Genomic DNA, 27,572 nt, shown 5'->3' on the forward strand with positions numbered 1-27,572 from the left:
ACCGTGACTGAGCAATGGGCACACCCACACACCTATGGTTAGCTGTACTCTGAGCTTTAGACAACAATACGGTGGTTTCTTCTTTTCATCTTTATGTCATGTGGCTGTTGTACGCATGGTGGACTGTTGGTGGGGATATGCAGACACATATGAGTGGCCTTGCTCATTTATTTACACTTTCTGCTGCTCTACTTTGCAGGGGCATATTTATTCTGAGTGCTCCTTCTCTCAGAAATGCCCCCTGCACTCATACACGCTCCGTGTATGCCTAGGAGGTCGGGCAGTGCACCTTCATTAATATGCATGGCACGCTGCTGTCCTGCACCTAAGTGGCTGCTCCCATGCAGGACTACACTAGTCCTCCACGGAAGATTAGTAAATCCTAGGGACAATTTTCTTCTTTAATTCTACAACTATCACAAAGATTTGTATTTCATTTAAAATGTTTACTTTAAACTTTACAAACCCCCCCACTGACAGCTATTTTCTAAATGCTAAAACATTAAAAACAGACAGCACGAGAAGCAGTAAGCTTCTTTTTTCTTGAAAGTCATTGTTTAGTGAAAATGTATCTGGCAGCCCATCAAACTACAAGTGATGTCCTGGGATTCATACTCGAACAATATATAGTGAGGTACTAATTAGTGACCATGTGAAGGGTGCAGGAATTCAAGAGGCAAATGTGTAACTAATTGGATAATAGCTTGGAACACCTCATTAGACCATTTTCAAGAGCAGCTGGGAGTACTGTCTGGTGAAGTAACTTAGCAGAGTCATATAAAACACAAATGAAGACTAAGGGAATCAAACATCTACTACAGGAAGCACTTTTTAACATTGCATAGCATTAATCATTTGCACTAAGTGGTAAACATGCTGTTGTCATTCAAACACGTTACATTTCATATGTGCCTGCAAAATCAAGCTAAATTAAACATATATTCATAGTTAAAATATTAGCATTGAACTCACAAACTTCATGCTGTGCAATTTTCTCACAGCTAAATAATAAACACATGGCCAACCTTAAACAAAACAAGGAAGCCAAGAATCACATCCAAAGAATGTGGCTCATATGATGATGCTCCTATTTACTGCAATCAATTTTATTCCTTTACACCATGAGTACTCTGGTTCATAATTACTAGGCTTGCAGTCCAGGGGACCACTGAGGATCCTAGCCCAAATTTTCATTTGCCCCAACATACTGTCTGGTTAAGTGACTTTCTGATGGATAGGACATTATTATGAGGAAAAAAATCTGAGATTTCTTCAAAATTAGTTACAGATGAGAGCAGACAACTGTAAATCATTTAAAAATTTGACAGAACATGTCTAGTATCAACATGTACTTTATTTATTTTATCCTTTGCTAACAGGGCTTTAATTGGGCTAATGGTCTCTTTTCAGGTGAGATGTAAGGTGGTATTTATACAAGTGGGGGGAAATCTGGCCAGGGCATCAGGGAAATTTGTCTTTTCAATAGGTGCTCTGGGATCTTTTACATCCACCAGATTTACCACCAACTTAAACAGATGGGACCTTGGTTTAGTGGTTCATTCAAAGGATGAAACAATCAGGAACCACTATACTGCACTGCAGTCTCTGCAATCGATCCCCTGCTGTGGTAATAGAACACACATCTTTCTATAACAAAGGCAAGTGTGCTACCTCTTGCACTGCTGACAATACCTATTAACTGCAAAACTATGAAACTCTATGACTGACATTGACAGACTGTAATCCTGAATGATTTGCAAAAAAAAAAAAAAAAGTTAAAGGAGGCCTTGCAGTTGGTATGGAGGATTAAGGTTCTTTCCTCCCAATTGTTAAGGTCTCGGGTTTGACTTTGAGAAAAGTTTCTTAATCAGACAATGCCCCCTAAATGGGCCATCTCACACACACACACACACACACACACACACACACACACACACACACACACACACACACACACTAACCTTATCTGCAGATCTATACAACTAATTATCTCCTTACTCGTCTCTACACTAAACCTGAGCACTCACTGTGATCCCCTTCATATACTTTCTCATAGCTCTGCTGCTGCCAGTCCTGAGAACTGTTAATAAATCTCTCAGAATTACATATGATACTTCTGATGCCATTTCTCTGCTCCCTTGTACATGCTACTGCCAACTCAAATCTTCTGTGTTGATGTCTGAATGTTATTACATTGTCCTGATGCTGTAGTTTCTGGGACTTTACAGATGAAACATTATACTGGTGCTAAGGTCTTGGACTAAGATGACAGTTTTTTTATTTCAAACTATGGAACATCATCCTGCCACTGAGGTTTCTAGGGTTGTGTTTTTTAAACTTACAGAAGACTGATTTTTTTTAAGTGAAGCCAGTCTTTCAGCCATCTCCAAGCCTTAGACAGCTGCCTAGGTCACACTGTGCTGCATCTGGCTGTGCTAACCCCAGGCCTCAAACAGCTGCTAGGTCACATTGTGCTGCATCCTGCTCTGCCAACCCCAGGCCTCAGACAGCTGCTAGGTCACATTGTGCTGCATCCTGCTCTGCCAACCCCAGGCCTCAGACAGCTGCTAGGTCACATTGTGCTGCATCCTGCTCTGCCAACCCCAGGCCTCAGACAGCTGCTAGGTCAAATTGTGGTGCATCCTGCTCTGCCAACTCCAGGCCTTAGACAGCTGCCTAGGTCACATTATGTTCCATCCTGCTCTGCCAACTGCAGACCTCAGACAGCTGCTAGATCATATTGTTGCTGCATCCTGCTCTGCCAACCCCAGGCCTCAGACAGCTGCTAGGTCACAATGTGCTGCATCCTGCTCTGCCAACTCCAGGCCTTAGACAGCTGCTAGATCACATTGTGCTGCATCCTGCTCTGCCAACCCCAGGCCTCAGACAGCTGCTAGATCACATTGTGCTGCATCCTGCTCTGCCAACCCCAGGCCTCAGACAGCTGCCTAGGTCACATTGTGCTGCATCCTGCTCTGCCAACCCCAGGCCTTAGACAGCTGCTAGATCACATTGTTGCTGCATCCTGCTCTGCCAACCCCAGGCCTTAGACAACTGCTAGATCACATTGTGCTGCATCCTGCTCTGCCAACCCCAGGCCTCAGACAGCTGCTAGGTCACATTGTGCTGCATCCTGCTCTGCCAACTCCAGGCCTTAGACAGCTGCTAGATCACATTCTGCTGCATCCTGCTCTGCCAACCCCAGGCCTCAGACATCTGCCTAGGTCACATTGTGCTGCATCCTGCTCTGCCAACCCCAGGCCTTAGACAGCTGCTAGATCACATTGTTGCTGCATCCTGCTCTGCCAACCTCAGGCATTAGACAGCTGCTAGATCACATTGTGCTGCATCCTGCTCTGCCAACCCCAGGCCTCAGACAGCTGCCTAGGTCACATTGTGCTGCATCCTGCTCTGCCAACCCCAGGCCTTAGACAGCTGCTAGATCACATTGTTGCTGCATCCTGCTCTGCCAACCCCAGGCCTTAGACAGCTGCTAGATCACATTGTGCTGCATCCTGCTCTGCCAACCCCAGGCCTCAGACAGCTGCTAGGTCACATTGTGCTGCATCCTGCTCTGCCAACTCCAGGCCTTAGACAGCGGCTAGATCACATTGTGCTGCATCCTGCTCTGCCAAGCCCAGGCCTTAGCTAGCTGCTAGATCACATTGTGCTGCATCCTGCTCTGCCAACCCCAGGCCTCAGACAGCTGCTAGATCACATTGTTGCTGCATCCTGCTCTGCCAACCCCAGGCCTCAGACAGCTGCTAGATCACATTGTTGCTGCATCCTGCTCTGCCAACCCCAGACCTCAGACAGCTGCTAGGTCACATTGTGCTGCATCCTACTCTGCCAACCCCAGGCCTCAGACAGCTGCTAGATCACATTGTGGCTGCATCCTGCTCTGCCAACCCCAGACCTCAGACAGCTGCTAGGTCACATTGTGCTGCAACCTGCTCTGCCAACTCCAGGCCTTAGACAGCTGCCTGGGTCACATTGTGCTGCATCCTGCTCTGCCAACCCCAGGCCTCAGACAGCTGCTAGGTCACGTTGTTGCTGCATCCTGCTCTGCCAACCGCAGGCCTCAGAAAGCTGCTAGATCACATTGTTGCTGCATCCTGCTCTGCCAACCCCAGGCCTCAGACAGCTGCTAGATCACATTGTTGCTGCATCCTGCTCTGCCAACCCCAGGCCTCAGACAGCTGCTAGATCACATTGTGCTGCATCCTGCTCTGCCAACTCCAGGCCTCAGACAGCTGCTAGATCACATTGTTGCTGCATCCTGCTCTGCCAACCACAGGCCTCACACAGCTGCTAGATCACATTGTTGCTGCATCTTGCTCTGCCAACACCAGGCCTCAGACAGCTGCTAGGTCACATTGTGCTGCATCCTGCTCTGCCAACCCCAGGACTCAGACAGCTGCTAGATCACATTGTGCTGCATCCTGCTCTGCCAACCCCAGGCCTCAGACAGCTGCTAGATCACATTGTGCTGCATCCTGCTCTGCCAACCTCGGGCCTCAGACAGCTGCTAGGTCACATTGTTGCTGCATCCTGCTCTGCCAACCCCAGGCCTCAGACAGCTGCTAGATCACATTGTTGCTGCATCCTGCTCTGCCAACCCCAGGCCTCAGACAGCTGCTAGGTCACATTGTGCTGCATCCTGCTCTGCCAACTCCAGGCCTTAGACAGCTGCTAGATCACATTCTGCTGCATCCTGCTCTGCCAACCCCAGGCCTCAGACATCTGCCTAGGTCACATTGTGCTGCATCCTGCTCTGCCAACCCCAGGCCTTAGACAGCTGCTAGATCACATTGTTGCTGCATCCTGCTCTGCCAACCTCAGGCATTAGACAGCTGCTAGATCACATTGTGCTGCATCCTGCTCTGCCAACCCCAGGCCTGAGACAGCTGCCTAGGTCACATTGTGCTGCATCCTGCTCTGCCAACCCCAGGCCTTAGACAGCTGCTAGATCACATTGTGCTGCATCCTGCTCTGCCAACCCCAGGCCTCAGACAGCTGCTAGGTCACATTGTGCTGCATCCTGCTCTGCCAACTCCAGGCCTTAGACAGCGGCTAGATCACATTGTGCTGCATCCTGCTCTGCCAAGCCCAGGCCTTAGCTAGCTGCTAGATCACATTGTGCTGCATCCTGCTCTGCCAACCCCAGGCCTCAGACAGCTGCTAGATCACATTGTTGCTGCATCCTGCTCTGCCAACCCCAGGCCTCAGACAGCTGCTAGATCACATTGTTGCTGCATCCTGCTCTGCCAACCCCAGACCTCAGACAGCTGCTAGGTCACATTGTGCTGCATCCTGCTCTGCCAACCCCAGGCCTCAGACAGCTGCTAGATCACATTGTGGCTGCATCCTGCTCTGCCAACCCCAGACCTCAGACAGCTGCTAGGTCACATTGTGCTGCATCCTGCTCTGCCAACTCCAGGCCTTAGACAGCTGCCGGGGTCACATTGTGCTGCATCCTGCTCTGCCAACCCCAGGCCTCAGACAGCTGCTAGGTCACATTGTTGCTGCATCCTGCTCTGCCAACCCCAGGCCTCAGAAAGCTGCTAGATCACATTGTTGCTGCATCCTGCTCTGCCAACCCCAGGCCTCAGACAGCTGCTAGATCACATTGTTGCTGCATCCTGCTCTGCCAACCCCAGGCCTCAGACAGCTGCTAGATCACATTGTGCTGCATCCTGCTCTGCCAACTCCAGGCCTCAGACAGCTGCTAGATCACATTGTTGCTGCATCCTGCTCTGCCAACCACAGGCCTCACACAGCTGCTAGATCACATTGTTGCTGCATCTTGCTCTGCCAACACCAGGCCTCAGACAGCTGCTAGGTCACATTGTGCTGCATCCTGCTCTGCCAACCCCAGGCCTCAGACAGCTGCTAGATCACATTATGCTGCATCCTGCTCTGCCAACCCCGGGCCTCAGACAGCTGCTAGATCACATTGTGCTGCATCCTGCTCTGCCAACCTCAGGCCTCAGACAGCTGCTAGGTCACATTGTTGCTGCATCCTGCTCTGCCAACCCCAGGCCTCAGACAGCTGCTAGGTCACATTGTTGCTGCATCCTGCTCTGCCAACCCCAGGCCTCAGACAGCTGCTAGATCACATTGTGCTGCATCCTGCTCTGCCAACCTCAGGCCTCAGACAGCTACTAGATCACATTGTTGCTGCATCCTGCTCTGCCAACCCCAGGCCTCAGACAGCTGCTAGATCACATTGTTGCTGCATCCTGCTCTGCCAACCTCAGGCCTCAGACAGCTGCTAGGTCACATTGTTGCTGCATCCTGCTCTGCCAACCCCAGGCCTCAGACAGCTGCTAGATCACATTGTTGCTGCATCCTGCTCTGCCAACCCCAGGCCTCAGACAGCTGCTAGGTCACATTGTGCTGCATCCTGCTCTGCCAACTCCAGGCCTTAGACAGCGGCTAGATCACATTGTGCTGCATCCTGCTCTGCCAAGCCCAGGCCTTAGCTAGCTGCTAGATCACATTGTGCTGCATCCTGCTCTGCCAACCCCAGGCCTCAGACAGCTGCTAGATCACATTGTTGCTGCATCCTGCTCTGCCAACCCCAGGCCTCAGACAGCTGCTAGATCACATTGTTGCTGCATCCTGCTCTGCCAACCCCAGACCTCAGACAGCTGCTAGGTCACATTGTGCTGCATCCTGCTCTGCCAACCCCAGGCCTCAGAAAGCTGCTAGATCACATTGTGGCTGCATCCTGCTCTGCCAACCCCAGACCTCAGACAGCTGCTAGGTCACATTGTGCTGCATCCTGCTCTGCCATCTCCAGGCCTTAGACAGCTGCCGGGGTCACATTGTGCTGCATCCTGCTCTGCCAACCCCATGCCTCAGACAGCTGCTAGGTCACATTGTTGCTGCATCCTGCTCTGCCAACCCCAGGCCTCAGAAAGCTGCTAGATCACATTGTTGCTGCATCCTGCTCTGCCAACCCCAGGCCTCAGACAGCTGCTAGATCACATTGTTGCTGCATCCTGCTCTGCCAACCCCAGGCCTCAGACAGCTGCTAGATCACATTGTGCTGCATCCTGCTCTGCCAACTCCAGGCCTCAGACAGCTGCTAGATCACATTGTTGCTGCATCCTGCTCTGCCAACCACAGGCCTCACACAGCTGCTAGATCACATTGTTGCTGCATCTTGCTCTGCCAACACCAGGCCTCAGACAGCTGCTAGGTCACATTGTGCTGCATCCTGCTCTGCCAACCCCAGGCCTCAGACAGCTGCTAGATCACATTGTGCTGCATCCTGCTCTGCCAACCCCAGGCCTCAGACAGCTGCTAGATCACATTGTGCTGCATCCTGCTCTGCCAACCTCAGGCCTCAGACAGCTGCTAGGTCACATTGTTGCTGCATCCTGCTCTGCCAACCCCAGGCCTCAGACAGCTGCTAGGTCACATTGTTGCTGCATCCTGCTCTGCCAACCCCAGGCCTCAGACAGCTGCTAGATCACATTGTGCTGCATCCTGCTCTGCCAACCTCAGGCCTCAGACAGCTGCTAGGTCACATTGTTGCTGCATCCTGCTCTGCCAACCCCAGGCCTCAGACAGCTGCTAGATCACATTGTTGCTGCATCCTGCTCTGCCAACCTCAGGCCTCAGACAGCTGCTAGGTCACATTGTTGCTGCATCCTGCTCTGCCAACCCCAGGCCTCAGACAGCTGCTAGATCACATTGTTGCTGCATCCTGCTCTGCCAATCCCAGGCCTCAGACAGCTGCTAGATCACATTGTTGCTGCATCCTCCTCTGATTATGCTCCTTCCCATTTTTTCTTTCCCTGTTGAATGTAGAGTCTCAAGAACTAAGCTAGCTCCCTTCTTGGCGGGTTGTCTGGCCAATCTGCTAGAGCTCCAAAGAAAATTTCTGGCATTTGTCTACTGACAGAAGCCCATTACCTAATATGCTGGACATTATTTTGAATTTAAAAATTAACAATGACAACATCCATATGAAGCCACCAAGAAGAGCCCATGGATGAAGTGGTTTTGGTCTTCAGTAACGTCTTAAGAAGCCCCTTGCTAATCCACCTAACAATGAAGCCAATGACATTTACAGATGTTAACAATCTATAATATGATGTGGTAAGGAATTTTAGGAATGATTTTTATCAAGGTTGAAATAAACAATATCATCTGACATCACATTATCAGTGGCCTCAGCAACATAAATTTGTAATGCATAATTGATCAGAGATGAAGCCATGTTGACTTATGTCCACAGACAGTGAAAGATTAGAAGAGAGTATCATCTTGATGGTTTACATAAAACATATACTGATATCACTGGTGAGGCTAATTGGTCTACAGGCATCCACATTACTGGCATCACCATTCTTAAGGACTGGTTTCATAGTGACAGATCTCCATATTTCAGGGACAGTCAGTTGACAAGTTTTCCTGAATCAGTTAGATAAGACATAATAATATAGTATTTTTGTCTGCACAGAAAATGCCCATTCAAATCTAGTACTGCTGTAGAGATACTGCTAATCGTATTAAGAGGAACCAGATGCCCATTCTTCACAAACAAGCAGACAGACTGATGAGGACCAGAGTTGCTAGAAACTAGACATTTCTGACAAATATTTCTGCAGTATAATAATTACCAGTGATTTGAAAACCATCATCTCCAAGTGTCAGATTCCTAAAAATATTCTTTAAGTAGAATCTTAGGTAGTTATAGAAGGTCTTTTTATTGTCAGAGGTTAAATATATACATGATTTATAGGTTAATACTAAGCTTACTGTCTAGGTGACAATTAAGAAGGTTCGCCATGTCAATCAATAGTGGTGGGAGATTCAAGAGTTGCTCATTTTAAGTGGATTGCCCAACTACCTAGGTAAAAATGCATGATCTTGCATTCAGTCTTCAAGGAAAGTTTTAAAAGGTTACGAAGGAAGTGGTCTTCCTGATATTTAAGTGGAATCTCTTCCAGAGAGAGGAGATGCAGAGGGTTAGCACTCTGTCATAGCAGTTAGTATTTATGATGTAGTGGTGTATATTCAAGTCCCCAGAAAGACTGTTTACTTTACCACTGGCTCTACTGAGGTACAAAAGCTCAAAATGTACAGAGAAAGTCATTATTAACATGGAAGACTAAACAATGAAAAACCGAAAGAAGCCTATAGGATATGGGAAAAAAGGACGTATCTTTCAGAATAGCTAGGAGTAGCCAAACAAGATCATTTTGGTGATGAATTTATGGGTCTTTTGATTTGGTTAAATGCTTAGTGATGTACATAGGGAATTGGGCTAAGTATTGTATTCAGGGATGGGTCTAAGAAGGGGTGAATAAAGTAGAAATATAACATCTTTGGACCTTTAGAGTACATACTAAAAATAAGTTATGCAAGGCAAAAGGGCATTGTATCTGTTACAGAGCCATGGTGGTCAAAAGGAAGTACTGTATGAATATAAGTACGCAAATAACTGATGTCTGAGTCAGATTAAAGTGCTTGCTAAGGTAAATATGCTGCATTTTTTGGTATAAGAATAAGCTCATGGTTGACATGCCAGGCACTGATCTGATCCAGTCCTTGTTGTCAGTTATCTAGTAGACTACATGTGGGATGATTTTGAGTTTGGTGAATTTGCCAATAATTCCGGCATAGAGGATGGTGTTGAAGGTCTTGGCCCACGAAGGTGGCATGTGATGTCTGCCATCATCCATGGCCTTAGTAACCCTTTTGCATAAATCATTTAGAGTGTTCAGACATGACTAACCTTTATAATGCCAAACTGTTCAGGCTCTAGAGATAGGTCTCTCTTATCTTTGTTTACAAGTTCAGCTATTATGCATTCCATAGCCTTATGTATAATACTTGTGGGGCTAATAGTTCTGTAATTTCAAGAATCAGTGCAGGGGCCTGTTTATGCTATGGCACCATTGCAACCATTACCCATACTTCAGAGTTGTAACCAGTGGAGAGATTAAGTTTGAAAAGGGGAAACAGGTGTTTTGCTAAGTGGAACTTGGCACTTCACAACAGACACCCAGAAAGGTTATCAAGACTAATGTAGGTGGATCTTTTTTCCTTTGGAAAGTGCCAGTAACACCTGCTCAAGAGTGATTCAAGGAGGAAGGTATGGCAGACTACTGAAATGTGGGGTGGGGAATGGGTGAGAAGTTGGAAGAGAACTTGTCCACATTAATGGTGGCAATGGCTTCTGGGACAGAGAAAAGGAAGCATCAGATACTATATCAGTGCATATTTGAGTATTACTTCTAACTTCTTGATATAGCTAAAGACCTTGCTGTATTTTGAGTTGGTGGCTGTCCTAAGTTCCTTGTAGGCCTTGCATTTCCTAATAGTGCTGTTGAGGGACTTTGGGGTCTTTTGGCACCAGATTTAATTCCAATTAATATAGATGTAGAGGAGTTTTATTACAAATAGTTGTGAGCTACTTTCTTTTGTAATAGAGTTTGTTGATTTGAGAGTGCCACCATATGGGTTTACTTTAAATTCGCAATTATTCATGTGTTCTATAGGCATGGCTGCTTCAATGCTACTATCTAAGAGAGAGAGAGATAAAGTCAGAGTAAGAAACAGTGGTACAACCACAAGAGGGCTTACTTTTTCTTAAAACAAAGGATAATGCTGAATGCTTCCAGAACTAAAGTAATGCTGTTTGGTACCTCCTCTAAATGGCAGAAAAACTCTCAATCACTTTTTATCCATGAACATCTTGACAATATCACTGATCAAGTTATCTTCTTTAAATACCTCGGTATGTGGTTTGATTCTGCACTGAACTTTCACCTTCACCTAGAACAAATACGGGGAAAAAATCATTCCCTCCTATTTTGGTTCTATAGAATTTTTTCCATTCTCTTAAGACCAACAAGACATATCATAGACAAAGTCATTCTACTTTCCCAGCTTGAATATAGACTTCCTCTGATTGCAACAGCATCCAAGAAAAACTTGTCCACCATCCACACTATAAACAACTCTATCTGCCATTTCATTACCTTTTCCCTTAGAAATGACCATAACTGTATCACACTTAATACAGCCAATTTGTTATTTGTCCAACAATATGCCAATCCACTTCTTGTCTTGGATCCCAACTCAACAAAATCCTCAAAGAACACTTTTGTTCATCCCTTACCTTCAACCTCTTCAGCCAACCCCACCAGTTGCAATCTAGGAAGTTTTAACCACCATGGTCCACTTCTTCAATATCCCAGAACCAGACTTCATTGCATTAACCATACCTTCTCCATCCTAGGCCCCAAACCCTGGGAATCTCTCCTAAATCCTAAAGACATCATGCCATACCCATCATTTTACACTAAACTTAAAGATCATCTCAAGTCCAAGTCAATTTGGAAATGCTTTCCCTCAAGACACATTACCTAATCCCACACTCTCCCCATCAAAAGGTAGGCACTTTTGTCTTTCTCACATTATTTCCTCACACTAATATGTGACTCTTCCACTCTGTATATACTGTTATATAATTCATTTCTGTGTGCCCTTATTTTTGCTATCTTTTACACTTCGTTCTTTATCTCTTCACTGATTAACTCTCTTCTTCTCATTTTCCCATCCTTACTCTAATCATCCCTACCTATTGTCATCTGTATGGTGTACTTTATTATTATTACTGTTATTAATTTGTTGCTATCTTCACACAGCATTTTATCTGTATTGATAATATCCCTGTTAACTTGCATGTCTACTGTCATTGATATTTGGCCAGGCTGAGACTAAAATAGGTCCATTAGGATCAGTGACCTATCCTGGTTACCAAAATGAATGAATAAATGAATAAAATATATTAGCTTGCTGTGAAACTGTATGGGGACTTGTTCCCTTCTAAAGATACTTATTTACATTGTTCTAGATTGTGAAGTTGTGGATGACATATGTGGCCACTTTCTAAACAGTTATGTATTGACACTTTGTTGATTCACTCATTGGGGCTTGTGATATGTATGGGATTTCAGTAGTCAGTTTGCAATATATTGATTACTGACTGTGACTGATTAAAAGATTTTTTTTCTCTGATAAACTTGAAAAGAATATTGGAATTATCAGTAGCACATGCTATGTTGTTGAGAGATGAATACAAGTTTAAGGCAGATGGTTAGTGCATAGTGGTAGCAAAAGGCATGAGTGTGAAATGCATCTCAATGTAAAACTGAAATCTTTGTTAGTGTGAATAAAAATACAATAAGCGTGTCAAGAAAGTGAAAACTTTAATAAACAAATAAGCATTTTCATACCTCTATGTTAAGGGACGTCTTCAGAGTTAAAACATTCAAAGATTATCACTATTACATAAAATTAAACAAGTCAGTCACCAGCATTAAAAATATCAAGACATTTCCACACTTAAAGAGAAATAACCACTTTGCAGTACTGTAACATTCAACTCATATAGTTTAAATAAATTAAAACCAATGTGTTAACTAAAATATTATAAATTATAAATTTATTATGAATGTGTTAAATATTTAATATATATGTATATAAAGCAATGCATCTAATATCACTTTTGTTCTCACAATGCAAAGCTTTAAGACTTGTAATAAGTATTAAACTACTAGATGACTCTCACAGTTTCATAGCAATGTTTGACATATTAAAGATGGCTGATGCACTAAAAACTGAGCTGAGGAATATGTTAAGAGATAAAATGTTGGATCAAGGGTTATTTGACTATTTTTATATGGAATATCCCAAAATTCCAGTTATACAGAGTCTCCCAAAAGTACACAAGAATCCTACCAGTCCACATATGATGCCTACAGTGGCAGGACAAAAGTGCTGTACTGAAGCAATGTCTATTTTTGTGGAGAAAAATTTAAGACCATATATTAACTGTAACACTCATATTTTGCAGGACTCTAGACAATTGTTATGTGATTTATATGATTTTACTAAGGCTGTTTAAACAAAAAAGGTGAGTGGTATTTGGTTACACTCAATGTACAGTCCTTATTAACTGTAATACCAAATGCTGTAGGTATAGAGTGGGTTAAAAAAAATTACATTAATGATACTGTTTCTCAACTGAGAAGGTTGAAATGCTATGTGCTTTGGTTAAGATGATTTTGCATAATAATTTCTTCCTTTTTGATAAGGATTACTACCTGCAGATAGATGTCATAGCTATGGGCACATCATGTGTTAATAACTATGCCAATCTTATCATGCTAGTATGGGAGATGGAACATGTATTAGGTAGTATGTTAGGCAAACATGTCATTTTCTAAAGAAGATTCGTGGATGACCTGTTTTTTCATATGGGGAGGCACTACTAAGGAATTGTCAGATTTCTGTAATTATATTAATACAAGAACAAGCTTTTTAAACTTTGTGATGACTTATTCAGATCAGAAGATTAGTTTTCTAGATGTGTTAGTGAAGGTAAAGAAAGATGGGACAATAGATATTATGACATACAGAAAATCCTTTTACAAGAACACTTACTTGCATCGAAGTAGTATGCACCCACGTGTTACTTTTAATAATGTGGTGAAGGGGCAAGCTATAGAAACATCATGAGTTAATGCTAGTGGGGAAAATTTAAAGAAAGAGCTAAGATCTAGAAGAAAGTTTTGTAACAAGGGGGTATGATAAAAAGGAAGTACCTGAGAAGCTATTTGAAGTAATACAAAGGAGAGGGAATGAAGGAAGACATTATTTTTCCAACTGCATGTGTGAAAAAAGTAGATGAGTTTAGGTGCAGGGTACCAGTAACATATTCTAGGGACTCTAAAGGTGTAGTTGATATTATTAAAAAACATTGTGGTGTCATGACCACAAGTACAGAGTTGAAAGCTATAATAGGTGAATGTCCAAGCATAGTTTATAAGAAAAATTAATCTTTAGGTCAGCTGCTATGTTACCCCAAGTACCTTATGGGGTATGATAGCAGGAGATTCTTATAAAAATAAAAATAATACTAGACCTTGTTATAACTGTAGTCTTTGCAGTTATATAGATCAAGAAGGTGATTTTTTTTCACCCAGATCAGAACAAGGTCTATACATTTTCAGTGGAGGCAACTTGTAACAGCAGTCATGTGGTTTACCTAGCAGTGTGTAAAACCTGCAGTAAATTTTATGTAGGTAAAACGGACAGAAAACTGAAAGAAAGGATAAGAGAACATCTGAATGATATAAGAAGTACTATGGTTAGGAATGCACTAGCTAAACATGTAGTAGACACTTCCCCAGAGCATGTATTTTGGTTTCAAGTTATAGATATGGTGCAGGAAAGTCTCAGGGGAAGTGATATTAGAAATGAAACAGAGTGTTTAGAAAGCAAATGGATTATTAGATTAAGAGCAGATACAGGGTCAGGGCTTAATGATAAAGTACCATTGAAACCAATACTGAAAGCACATCCTCTTTTTAAATAAGAAGGGAGTTTTAATAAACTCCCTTTTAACCCCCCACATTTTATACACATTCACCTTTTTTATACATGTTTATTATTAGTATTGCATATATTTAAAATTTTATCTCTTTAAGAGTTTTACTAGGATGTCATGTGACTTTTTTTCAATTTGTTATTTCATGGGCATTGAATTAGATTGTATGCATCTGATAAAGCAGTTGTAATGCTGTGAAAGCGCTTATGCCTTTGCCTGTGCCTGTTTCCTCAATAAATTGTTGCTGGCTTTATGATAGCCTGGTGTTGCTTCATCTTACTTCTGCTTGTTGAAACTAAATAGTGGCACAATTATAGGGATCTGGGCATCCAGCACTTTTCCCATGCCCATTAACACTGACACATGGGCCATCATTCGTATATCTGCAAAATTTGCCACATTCAGTTGTCGTATGAAATATTTTATCCCTTCCATTATTATTCTCCATGTATTTTTAATACTCCTACCTTTACTAAAAACATTTTGAGGTGTATTACCTAGTTTTACTTTCAAATCCTGGAACAATGTAATTTTTTCATGCTTTCTTAACTATACCATTAATTTTGTATGCTTTGCTATTGAATGATATAACCATAGCCAAGTTCCTAACCTTGTTTCCATTATTCCTTTTGCTACTGCTTCCAGTATCAAAGTTGATAACAGTCCTATCTAAAATAGATGCAAATTTAGTGTGCCTTGCTTTTAAAATTTCATCTTTAACTTCATTTAATAAATTATCAGGATAACCTCTTCTTTTAAACATTAACGTGATTTTTTGCAAATTGCAACATAAATTACTGTCATCACTAATCAATCTAGATAAGTGTACTATCTGCCCTTTGACAATACTTTACTTTTGATGAAAATCAAAATGCAAATGAGAGTTGGAAAAGATATACTTATTGGAAATATATTTCTTTAATTAATAATAATCCCCCTTCTGAGAAAGACACATTTAATATTTTACAATCAGCAAGTATGACTACTTCTTCTTTAAAATGGAAATTATTCACATGGAGATTTTTAAATAGATCATTTATCACTCCTCATAATATAAGTATATTTTCTAAAAAGAATATAACATGTTGGAGATGTAATATTGAATTGAATGCTGACTGGTCTCATATGTTTTATAATTGCATATATTTAAGAATATTTTGGGATGATATCAATAATTTGTTGCAAACAATTTTTACTGATAATTTCTTTACATCTAAATCACTTGTTTTATTTAATACTTCTGTTCCTGATTGTGTAAAAGAGAATAAGTACCTTTTGGTTTGGTCTATACTGTCTATAGCTAGAAAAACAATCACTAAGAATTGGAAATCAAGTACAGCACCTACATTTTTACAATTTAAAAATATACTTGAAACGTGTAATTTGGAAATGGTAACTATTAAATCTAGATCATCTAGGAATACTACATTATATAATTCATGGAATATCATCTATGAACTTCTAGAAAAATAGTTTATTAATTTATGTAAACAGATGATTTTTATTAATCCTACAGCTACATTAAGAATTTTTTTTTTTGCTTGATGAACGTCTTTGTACATAGCTTAGTTACATTGATTTATATATTAAAAGGTTTGTTTTTTTAATTTTCTTGTTTTTAACTTTAAGGAAAAAATGTTATAATTTCATGGAAATATTTGTTCATTTTAATAATTATTTAATAAAATTCTTTGAAAAAAAAAAGAGTTGGAAAAGGTCTATTTAAGAAAAATAGTAGAGGTGAAACACTAATTTATGTAATCTTTACCTATTGTCACATATGGATATACAGGGGCAAAATCACCTCCATGAGGGGAGCTGGGGTCTTTGCCTTCCTAGTGAATAGAGGGACTTATTTTTCAAATTGGGATATATTTTATTTGCTTGTCATTTACAAGTATATAATTGAATCTGGCAGTTAATTTGCAATAAACAAACTGTACAACAGAAGGAAGACAATGTTGCAAAAGAGAGTAAAATCCCACGAATGGAGGAGCTCCCTGGTCAGCCTCAGTAAGAAGCTGAGATCCCTTATAAGATCCTCCAAAGCTAGCTATGAAAACAAAATCACCACTAATTCTAAGGACAACTACAAAGCATTCTATAGCTATGTCAAGAATCTCAATGGCAACAACCAGATCTGCTCTGAGTTACAGCACAACGGCACGAAAATTACAGAACCAACTGATATTGACAACATCCTGGCAGATAGGTTCAGTGCTAACTTTACTCCCCTCACCCCTAAAGGGCCCATATCTATACAGGAAGGATGCAGAGTCCCTGTAATCACAACTACACAGGTAAAAGCTGCACTCTCTAAGGCCAAAAACACAGCCTCCATGGGACTGGACAACATCCCAGGATGCGTTTTACATGAACTTCAGAATGAACTGGCTCCCCACTTAAGCACCATGTTCAATAATAGTCTTGCATCAGGCTTTGTGCCCACTGAATGGTGCACAGCAACAGTTATCCCACTCCAGAAAGGGGGGAGCCACCACTGATCCTGGGAACTATCAGCCTATTAGCCTGATGAGCCTGGTCTGCAAGGCCATGGAACGTATCATCATGGATCTCATAAACAAAGACATTGGTAACCTCCAAACTCTGGATCCCACCCAGTTTGGGTTTGTGAAAGGCAGATCATACCTCCTGAACCTGATCGACTTCTTTGAGGCAGTCACCAAAGCCGTAGAGGAGGGTAAGGTGGTTCACACAGCCTATCTTGACCTCGCCAAGGCTTTTGACACCATCCCCCATTCTGGAATTATAGTTAAACTCACTAAACTAGGAATAAATCCCTATGCCACAAGATGGGCTGCCAACTGGCTCACTGACAGAACCCACACTGTAAAAGTTGCAGACTCCAAATCTGACCTCAAAGCAGTGACAAGTGGAGTACCACAGGGTTCCATCCTGGGGCCTCTTCTGTTTGGTATCTACTTCTCTGAAGTGCAGGCTAACACAGAAGGCCTCTGGCTAATGAAGTTCACAGATGACTGCAAACTAGGAGCCATAGTCAAGTCCCCAAATGATGTGGACATCCTACAGAAGGGCCTCGCTGAGACAGATGCCTGGTGTCAGAGCCATGGCCTCAAGCTCAATGCCAAAAAGTGCAGTGTCATCCCCTTTGGTAAAAATTCTGTACCCATGAACTACCACATAGGCAGCAATCTACTTAACATCGAATGTTTGATAAGAGACCTTGGGACCCAGGTGGACAGTAGTCTCTCCTTTGATAGTCACATCACCACAGTAGTCAGGAAGTCCTTCTACGTGGCACACCTCATCATAAAAGGGTTCTCATCCAGGAAAAAAGAGGTCATTGTTTCCCTCTACTCGACACTCATTAGACCCATTATAGAGTACAACGTCCCTTTTGGAATGTACCTCACAAGACATCTGCAGCAGCTGGAAAGGCCACAGAAGTACCTCACAAAGAGGATTACTGGCCTCAAACAAATGCCCTACACTGACTGCCTCAAAAAACTCCAGCTTTACTCCGTAGCATATTGCCTACTCCGAGGTGATCTCTGCCTAACATATAAAGCTATGTAAAACTCAGAGCTGTTGGACATACTACACCTAAAGAAATCCCAATCCCTCCAAGCTACACACTCTAGGGACCTAAACCTTGTTACCACAATAAACAGGACATGCTGGAGGGATAGATTCCTGTCCCAAAGACTTCCCATACTCTGGAACAGGCTACCCATCTATGTCAAGCAAAGTTCTTCACTAGCACTCTTCAAGAAAAATCTTGATGAATGGATGGAAAATAGGAAATACACTCCAGGGATCACTTCTGTGTCTCTGCTCGACAGTGGCACAGGAAAATAACTTTCTTGGGTGGCGTAAGCCAGGGAACCTTGTTGGCTAGGCTTATGTAGGGCCTTGGGCCGATAGCCTAGTACTTACCTATAAACCTATGAACCTATGAATGCTGGTAGAAGGAACAATGTGTTGTGCAGTTTAATTAATCAATTTATTTAGCTGGTTAAGTGAACTGGTCTTTCTTTAACCCTTTTTCTATACATCGCAGACTACAAGAACAGAGGCCAACACACCACATTTCTTTCTGAGTTTATTTGTTAACTGAATTAGACCTAGTTTTCTATGCTAAGTACACTTTAATTAATTGTCTTAGTAATTAATTAGTTTTGTTACCTTGGTTAGCGCTACTTATTAGAGTAGACATGAAGATACAAGGAAACAGCAAATGTGCTAGAAGCACAGATACCTTGCAGGCTGTTTCAGAAAGTTCTAGGCAAAAAAAAAACCCAATCATTTTAACATACACTCAGTTACACAAAAAGTTAAGGGAAAAGCTGTCATAAAAAGTACATATGCATGTGTTCCACAGTATAATATTTTGAGAATATATGTTACATAAAATACATACATAAATAAAACAAGGGATTTTTTACAATGAAGAGAAAAAGAAGGAAATGTATAAGGGTAAAGGGTAACATTATACATTAGACTGCAGAGAGGGAAAGTAGTAGAGACTACATAGCACATGACATTAAGCACAGGACGATAGTAGGATTCTTGTTTGAAAAGAGAAGAGAGAGACAAAAAATAACATAAGGAGCTATACTTTATGGATGCATACAATAGGTTATAATACAACAAGGTTCACAAGATTAACATGAATTCTAATAAAATTCTATATTTTAGGTTATATTAAATGGTCTTAACTTGGCTGTCTTGAATATTTTGAACCCTTGCTACATTAGTGTATCTGCTGTACAAGAAAATATAGCGGAAAAAAAAAAGGAGGTAGGTAAGCAGTTTAGTTTATTTTTGCTTTCTACGTTTTCACTACTGTTAAACAGTAGCTTCCTAAGACAAAAACCAAAGCGAAAGCACTTTTTAAAAGGCAAGGCAAGCAAAGATGATGTCATAAAATGTGGTGGGCAAGATTTACACATCAACCTTTAATAATAAAACACCACAGGTATTCAAACATAAGGATACCAAAACAGGCGTATAATTGATAATGCAGTACATAAATGATGCTAAATAATACATTTACAAACAAAAAAATGTATCCACATAGAAAAGGCAATAGCCCTGTATGTACATAATGTATAAATAATAAAAATCCAAAAAGCTAAAAAACACAGGGAAAATTAACAATAAAATAAAAAAAAGAGAAAAAGTTTTGGGTTTAAACTTGAAGCCAGAAACATTTAAACAAACAAACATACAGTACAGAAAAGAAAAAGTCTTTTTAAAAAAATTTTAAACATAAATTTTTTAAATTTCAAATAAACATATCAAAAAAAAAAGAAACATAGTTTAAGGTTAAAGGTAAATTTTTAAACACCTAAAATAAAAGATCTAGGTTAAATTTTTTTTAATTAAGATAACAGAATGTTACTGTTTTCATTTAAACCTGGTGGAATGAAAATGATAGAAGAGGAAGTTCCCATTCTTTATTTCCAATAATAATGATTGAGTTGGAATGGCAACTTCTCCTTAATGCTTAATGCTGCCTGGATTTTATTATTTATACATTCATGTACATACAGGCTAATTTTTTGTGGCTTGTGGTTTGAGTTTTCTTCCGTTGGTACAAGAAAATATCTTGAATTGTGTGATTTGTAATTATTCAACAGCATAAAATATGTACCTTTGAATATAACAGGTTATACCAGTGATGGCAAACCTTTTGGGCTTGGCGTGTCAGAAATTTAGAAAATGCCTATCCTGACTCTGCTGGTGTGTCACCCCCCCCCCCCCAGCAAACAAAAGAGAAACAATTCTTTACATATAAATATATTTTAAAAAAATAGTCTAATCATGTCTGCTGCTATGTATTATAAAAGTAAAAGAAAAATCAGTGACTTACAATAGAGAAAATGATATGCACATTGATAATTGAGCTTAAAATAGTAGACCAAAACATGACCTTACTTTTAACAGTAATTTTGAATTGAACTGAAAAGAAAAATATGGAACAGACTACATTTGATTTGATTAAAATCAACTAATGACTTTTTTGTTGTTGAGTTTTAATAGATAAGTGCAAGGTCACATATTTCCTGTATTTTTGTTCATTCAGTTTCTTTGGCAACTCTGGTATTGGTGAACACTGGTATGTCACCCAAAACATTGTGGCGTGTCATAGGTTTGCCATCACTGGGTTACACTAACAGAATATCGGTGATATAGTAAACATAAAAAAAGACACACAGCCCACTAATGGAGATTGCTCAGTACATAATATTAAAATCACGCAACAAATATATATTTTCTTCAGTCTGACAATGCTACACTCAGTCAACTTACCTTTAAGTACACCCATTGCAATTTCCTAGAAATTGTCCTTACCTCTGTGTGAGGTGCAATGTACCCAACTGTTTCAGTCTTCCTTCTAAACTCATCCTTTGCAAAGTTAATGAATGTAGAAGGGCTGTTTTCCGTTGTTCCATAAATATTCTGAAAGAGGCAGAAAGTAAATCCATAGAAATACTCTTATACAAAACAGTTTACACCAACATAAAAATTCTGGATTTTTTACAGGGAGCTTTGCCCTCGATAATGTCTATGTGGTGAGCTGAACAGCTCATTACTATAACCTACTTAACATAATCAAAGGCTGTAGAGTTATCAGTTTATCCAACAGCAGTCCATAAAGAGCTGCCTGAGTTTAATTATTCAACAGAGGTACAACAAATCAGAATTTTGTGTTCAGTTTATGGCTTTGGTTTCTCTATCTTCCACATTACTTATCACACTAAGCTACATTTCCTAATATTTTTCATTCATTTAAGCCTGCCACTGAGGCCTTCATTTTAGCAAAATTTGCATGATGCAATTCCGATGTGTGGGACCTCCTGTGTTTCCTGAAAAACACACCTCACCAGGTTATTAAAAAAGGGTAGCCCTGTGGCTTTGAATAAATTGTAATTTAATCAAGGATTAGCTTGACAAATTCACAAGTTTAATCTTTGTGTTCCTGGTAAATGATATAAATGTTTCTTTGTTTATGCAAGCCAGTTACAAAGATTATATTACCGGTCAGAATTCCTGAGTTACTGAAAATGAGGCAGCATCTTTACTTTCAAATTATGCTTTGTTTTCAGGAAGTGGTAAAGTAAAATACTTCACATAATTAGCTTAGACAAGATACTATTTTGCTATAAAAACAATACGTATTAGTTCTGCATACTGAGTTATGTTTTATTACGCTCAGAAAAAAAGTCATATCATTTTAAAATTCTGAAGGTTTTAAGAACTACTAATCCTTCAATGAAAATTTGAAAAACAGACATTTTACACACTTGAACCTGCACTTCACTGAAACTGTATTTCTCATTATTAGCTACGACTTGGGAAATACACATGAACATACAATCCTTGGGGCACCTATCAAATATACAAATATTACTGTATTGTAATCATAAATACTGAGACTGTAATATTAAAATACTATACTGTCCACTACAGCTTTACTCAATTAGATTGTTAATTTAGTGAGTGCAACAACAAAGCCATTATGATCATTCCATCTATACCTAATTTGATCTGAAGCAGAATAAATTTCTTCAAATCATGTAAAATCCTTCCTACCGCTTTCGTTAATCCGTGGACTTTTAAAACAGGACAGTCTTTTAGACTGATTAAAGATTAACTAGTAATATTTATTTATTTTATTTTATTTTACATTTGTTGACTGGGATAGTCCGACTGGATATATGTCCATTTTCAGCGTAGGCCCAGGGAGAAAAGCTCCACATAGCAAAAAAGAGACAGTACATACATCACTGAGTGATAAACTCAGGCAGACATGTTTAGAAAAATATAGACAAAGAATACAAGCAAATATCAATATACACAATATGCAGACTTACATCTGATTGGCAAAGATGTATCAGAAAATGTGAACATAGAATACACTCTCTGATAATTCACAATGCTTAGACATTCAAATGCTATGAGGCATAGATACTTGGCTAAACAGCAGGTTGAGTAGCAAGACATGTGCTAGTGAAGTTGTTAGGTTTAGAACAAGAGCACAGCCAATGAGATGTGAGGCATTTTTGAGTTCTCTTTTAAATAGGGGTAGTGAGGTTTCCTTGGTAACAGTAGTAGGGAGTAGATTCCAGATTTTACCGATTGAGTTGGCAAATATAGCATCGCCTGCAGAGTTGTTTGATTTTTGGGTCAGTATCATTAGTTTATCAGTTGAGCGTAATGGCCTGGGGCACTATGAGGGGGTGAGAATATTTTTGAGAGCAGAGGTGTTATCAGGTTTTATGCGCTACTATAAGCTGGTTGAACTGTGGAAGGGTAGGATACTCTAGCCATCCCAGTGCTTTGAGGTTCTGGCAATGGTGGGTCCTAAAAGCCATGCCTGTAGCGAATCTGGCTATATGATTGTAACATCCTGATAATTTGCCGAGATCGGTTTTGGATAGGTTGGTGAGTACAGGGGAGACATACGTAAGGGTAGAGAGGAGGTGTGATCTTGCAATAGCTACCCTAGCTAGGGGGGTGAGGAAAGGTTTGGCTCTGTACAAGGAGCCAAGTTTTTTTGTTGACGGACTTAATAGTGTGATTGACATGTTTATCAAATTTAAGGTTGTTGTTTATTATTACACCTAGAAGCTTTGTATGATCATCAGGGGAGATAATGGTGTCATTGCTAGATTTGATGTTGAAGGAAGGAGAAGGAATTCTACGGTTAGGGGAGAAAGGTAGTCGCTTGGTTTTGTTAGGATTTAGAAGCAGGCGGTGATTAGCTAGCCATGTTTCTACCATGCTGAAAGTAGTCTGAGTGAGGGTTAGAAGTTGTGTAGGAGAGGAGGAGGAACATATTAGCATTGAGTCATCTGCATATTGGATGCAGGTGGCTCCTAGGATGGTGGTGTGCAGATCATTGATAAAGATAGAGAAAAGAAGGGGAGCTAGTATGGACCCTTGTGGGACACCTAGTGTTAGAGGAAGTTGGGATGACAGCTTGCTCTGCCATAAGACAGCCTGCTGTCTACCGTTTAGGAGTGAAACCATTGTATTGCGTGTTAGTCTAAATCGATGGTTTGTAGGCTATTGAGCAGTAGCTGATGGTTGACCATATTGAAAGCTTTTGAGAGATCTAGGAAGAGTGCTGAAGATAGTTTTTTGTTGTTACAATGAAGACTGATGACATTAGAGAAAGATAGAAGAGCCATGGTGGTACTGTAGAATGGCCTAAAGCCATGCTGTGAGTCGGCGAGCTTTCCGTTTTGAATAAGAAAGTGCATGATTTGTTTGTGTATGCATCTTTCCATGGTTTTAGCTAGTGGTGAAAGAATGGCTTTAGGTCTAAAGTTAGATAATTCTGTGGAACTTCCTCCTTTAGGGAGAGGTATAACATGTAATATTTTCCATATTGCTGGGATGGATCCTTCTGAGATGGTTCTGTTGATCAGAATAAAAATGGTAAGAGCTATGGCATCAGCTGCCTTTTGAAGATATTCAGCTGGGAGGTGGTCGGCAGCTAATGTATTAGGTTTTAGTTTTTTGAATAAGGTCTGGATCAGGTTGGTAGGTATGGTTTGAAAGGTAAAGGTTGGTCGGGTGCTGGGTGGATCAGGGCTGGATGTGCCAGAGCTAGTGTTTGTGTCCAATGGAGTGAGATGGGTAGCTAGAGTCTGGATAGTTTCAGTAAAGAAGGAGATGAAGCTGTTTGCAATTTCAACAGGGGATTTATCAAGGGCAGCTGATGGGGTAGGAGTGGTGGAATGGCCTGGGTGGAGAAGATTGTTAATACCAGCCCAGAACATTTGAGGTTTTAGCTGATATTTTTGTATTAAGAGGGTGTAGTGACTTTTTTTGTCTAGAATGACAGATTTTTTTGGTCTGGTTCCTTAGTTGCCAGTATTTTACTTGGTCTATAGAGGCTTTGGTAACATGCCACCTGTCCCAGGCATTGTTTCTTAGTTTAATTTTAGATGTTATGTGATCCTATCTCGCCTACATTCTGTACTGATGGGCTCGGAGCCGATCCCTCGGCTCCGACTCGGCACGCTATGCTATAGAGCGAGGCCCCTTATTGGCTGAGCTATTTCTTATCCCAGGATGCACCACCACTAATCCCCCAGATCTCGTTTGCCGCTTACAAGCTAAGACGTGGTCTCAACTTGGCTGGGCTAAGTACTACTTTATTTAGGCTTTTCCTGTCAGGAATTTGCTTGTTTTGAACCCAAAAGCTGTTTTAACAGCTATTGTTGTGATACGAGTGTGTATTAGATATTTTTGTTGAGGAATTGGTGTTTTTGTCAAGGGAAGGTTTCCCATTTTAGTTAGAGGGGCCTTTCCCTTTTGCCTTTTGCCTTTTGCCTTTTGCTATTCTAGTGTTTGTTTGTGGGTCAAGTACCCGTTTAAGTTAGAGGGTCTTGACCCTCCCTTTCGGTGTTTTGTTAACTGTATTGTCTTATATTTAAAAAAAAAAAAAAAAAAAAAAAAAAAAAAAAACTTGATATTTCTTTATTTTTCTTTTAGCTGACTAGAGTTTGGTGTAAGTTCTTTCTTTAGACATGTCCAAAGAGCATAGACCCTCCGGGTTTAAAAAGTGCGCGAGGTGTGGTTACAAGATGTCCATAATGGACGACCACTCCTCATGCGTTTATTGCTTAGGTGCCAAGCACCTACAAGAGTCATGTAGCATGTGTCACGCCTTTTCAGCAAGAGTCCTCCAGGAGAGGAAGAACAAATTAATCATAAAAGGTTTGATAAAGCCATCCTTCGAAGAGGCTTTATCTTCATCTTCCTCTCCTTCAAAAAAGAAAAAAAGCGTCGGCTCCGACCAGTCTGTCGGAACCGACTGCCAAAAAACCTAGGCAGGCTTCTCCATCGGCTCCACGGACTTCGGAGCCGAGGACTGGGACATCAAGAGGCGGGTCACCTTCCTCGGCTCCACTGATATTGGAGCCGATGAAGGTTGCCGGCTCAGACTCTTCCCCTTCGGCGCCGAAGTCCTCATCGGCACCGAGGGAATTTGCCTTGAGATCTCCCTCGGAACCGATAATTATAGAATCCTTTCGGAGCCGGTCCCTTAGTCCTATGGAGCCGATGGAGAAATCGGTTCGGACCCGATCGGTATCATCCAGATCCTCCAAGATGTCTGATTCGGACATCGACAGGGTGCTCCTAAGACTCTTCCAGTCTCCGGTGTTCCAAAAGTTAGTTTCGGCTCCAGCCCATTCGGCTTCGGAGCCGATGGTCCACCTTGCTACTATGGTTCCTCCTCCAACAGCCTCGGCACCGTTGGAGCCAGTGCTGGTGGAACCGGTGGAGGTTTTAGGGTCGGGCCCGACCCTTACTCCAACTCCGGCTCTTGAGTCGGAGTTCGGTACGCGGGCTTCTTCCGTCGGCCCCGGGGGGAGGATGCTTCGGGACTGATGTTTTCGGTCCCAAGTCTTCCTCTCGGTGCGTCGGCTGCGGGAGTGCCGTCTACCATCGTGGCCAAGGAGGTGGGATCCTCCCAGGATTCTGGTGGTCCCGCCTTCAGGGCTATGAGGAGTGCGTTAGCCAAATCATCTTTGGCTACCTCCATGGTCTCCCCAGTTCCTTCCCTGCATACCGAGACTGGTTCTTTGGCAGTCCCCCTGTCCTTAGACAGCGGAGCCCCGGGGCCTAAGGTTACCCCCACTGGGGTTTCCCCCCCTCCTGGAGGTCCTTCTGAAGCTTCTTCGGAAGAACCCCCCAGGAAAAGATCGTGCAAGAGGAAGCACGTTGACTCCCCTGATGAGTCTCTTACATCAGACACTGATCTCGATGATGCAGAGGGGTACCCTAAGTCGTCCTCGGATGATGTCTCCTTTGCAGACATCCTGGAAGCCCTTAAACAATGAGGCGGCTGGCAGTCCAAACCCCCTTCTGCTGATGAGTCGGTGTTCCTTAAGGCCTTCGGGGCTCAGCCCTCCACCTCCTGGGTGTCTCCGCCCTTCGACGAGCTCTTGGATTTGATCTGTCGAAGGGCATGGGAACACCCAGACTCTGTGGAACCGGTGCCTGCTCGTCCTAATAAGTTTCTCTCGGCACCCCCTGAAAAAGAGTTCCTAACTAAAGGTGTTGCTGTAGATGCTTTGGTGGTGGCATCTGCTACCCAGCAAGATGTAGCAGAGGCTTCGACGTCCGTCCATCCTCCTAATAAGGAGTCTAGGAGCATGGATCGGTACAGAAAGCGCACCCTAAGTTCAGCGGCCTTTACATTAAGGTCCTTGAACTACCTTACGCACTTTACCAGATTTCAGAGGGATCTGATTAAAGAACTTTCCGATACCCTCTTGGGTAACCTGCCTGAGGAGCTGGCCCAGACGGTTGGCTCTCAGCTGGCTACACTGTCGTCCATTTCAAACTCGTCCATGAGGCTCATTTCTTATGCGGCCGAAGGCGAGTAGAGTGGGTACAGGCATTGCTCTATGGAGACAAGCCTGGCTCCACCTGTGTCATTGAGGCCTTTAAGTCTTCCTTTGCCAATGCCTTTGATGGGTCCTCCCTGTTTGGACCCAAGGTAAAGGACACACTGACCCGCTGCGAACAGGAGGGTAAGACTCTGACTGCCGTAGGGGCACAATTTTCCACTCCCTTTCGGCCTTATCCCAAGGCTAAAAGAGGAGGGAAAATGTGGTTCCGTAGATCTCAGAAGCTTTACCCCTCTCAGCAGGATGATCCCCCTTCCAGAGGCAGGGGAGGGGGAAATTCTTCCGGAAGACACCGTCCCAGAGGCAGCAGAGGCCCTCGCAACACTGGAGACCGCGAGTCCTTTCGTGGCTCTTCAGCCTTTCACAGTCCCTGAGGGATTGCCCGACTGTGCAGCTCCGGAGCCAGTCGGGGGTCATTTTTCGAGGCACCTAAAAGCCTGGGAAAGTAGCACTCAGGACCGATGGGTGCTTCGAATTATCGCCGGAGGTTACACCATCCCTTTCTCTCACTCTCCACCTCAGTTCAAAAAAATCCCGGACCCGCCACCCAGTCAACAGGAAACTGCAGCCTCATAAGTTTCAAAGCTGCTGCAAAAAGGAGTCATCCAACCGGTCCCCGCAGACCAGATCGGATTAGGGGCTTACTCAAGATTCTTTTTGGTGCCAAAAAAGACCGGGGACTTGAGACCCATTTTAGATCTCAGCATTCTAAACCGTTCAGTCAAAAAGTCCAA

At 42.1% G+C, this 27,572-nt stretch overlaps 1 protein-coding gene across 1 annotated transcript in view; it reads right to left on the minus strand.

The window, feature by feature from the left end:
- The window catches only part of LOC122816306 (medium-chain acyl-CoA ligase ACSF2, mitochondrial-like), a 1,435,169-nt gene that overhangs the window by 483,000 nt on the left and 924,597 nt on the right, over positions 1–27,572 (minus strand). The window contains exon 11 of the mRNA XM_044089039.1: positions 20,759–20,866. Within this exon, the coding sequence (XP_043944974.1) occupies positions 20,759–20,866 (108 nt within the window). The remainder of the gene's footprint in view (positions 1–20,758; positions 20,867–27,572) is intronic.

This window comes from Protopterus annectens, chromosome 12.part0 (genome assembly GCF_019279795.1).
Source record: "Protopterus annectens isolate FY-2018-M chromosome 12.part0, PAN1.0, whole genome shotgun sequence".
NCBI lineage: Eukaryota > Metazoa > Chordata > Ceratodontiformes > Protopteridae > Protopterus > Protopterus annectens.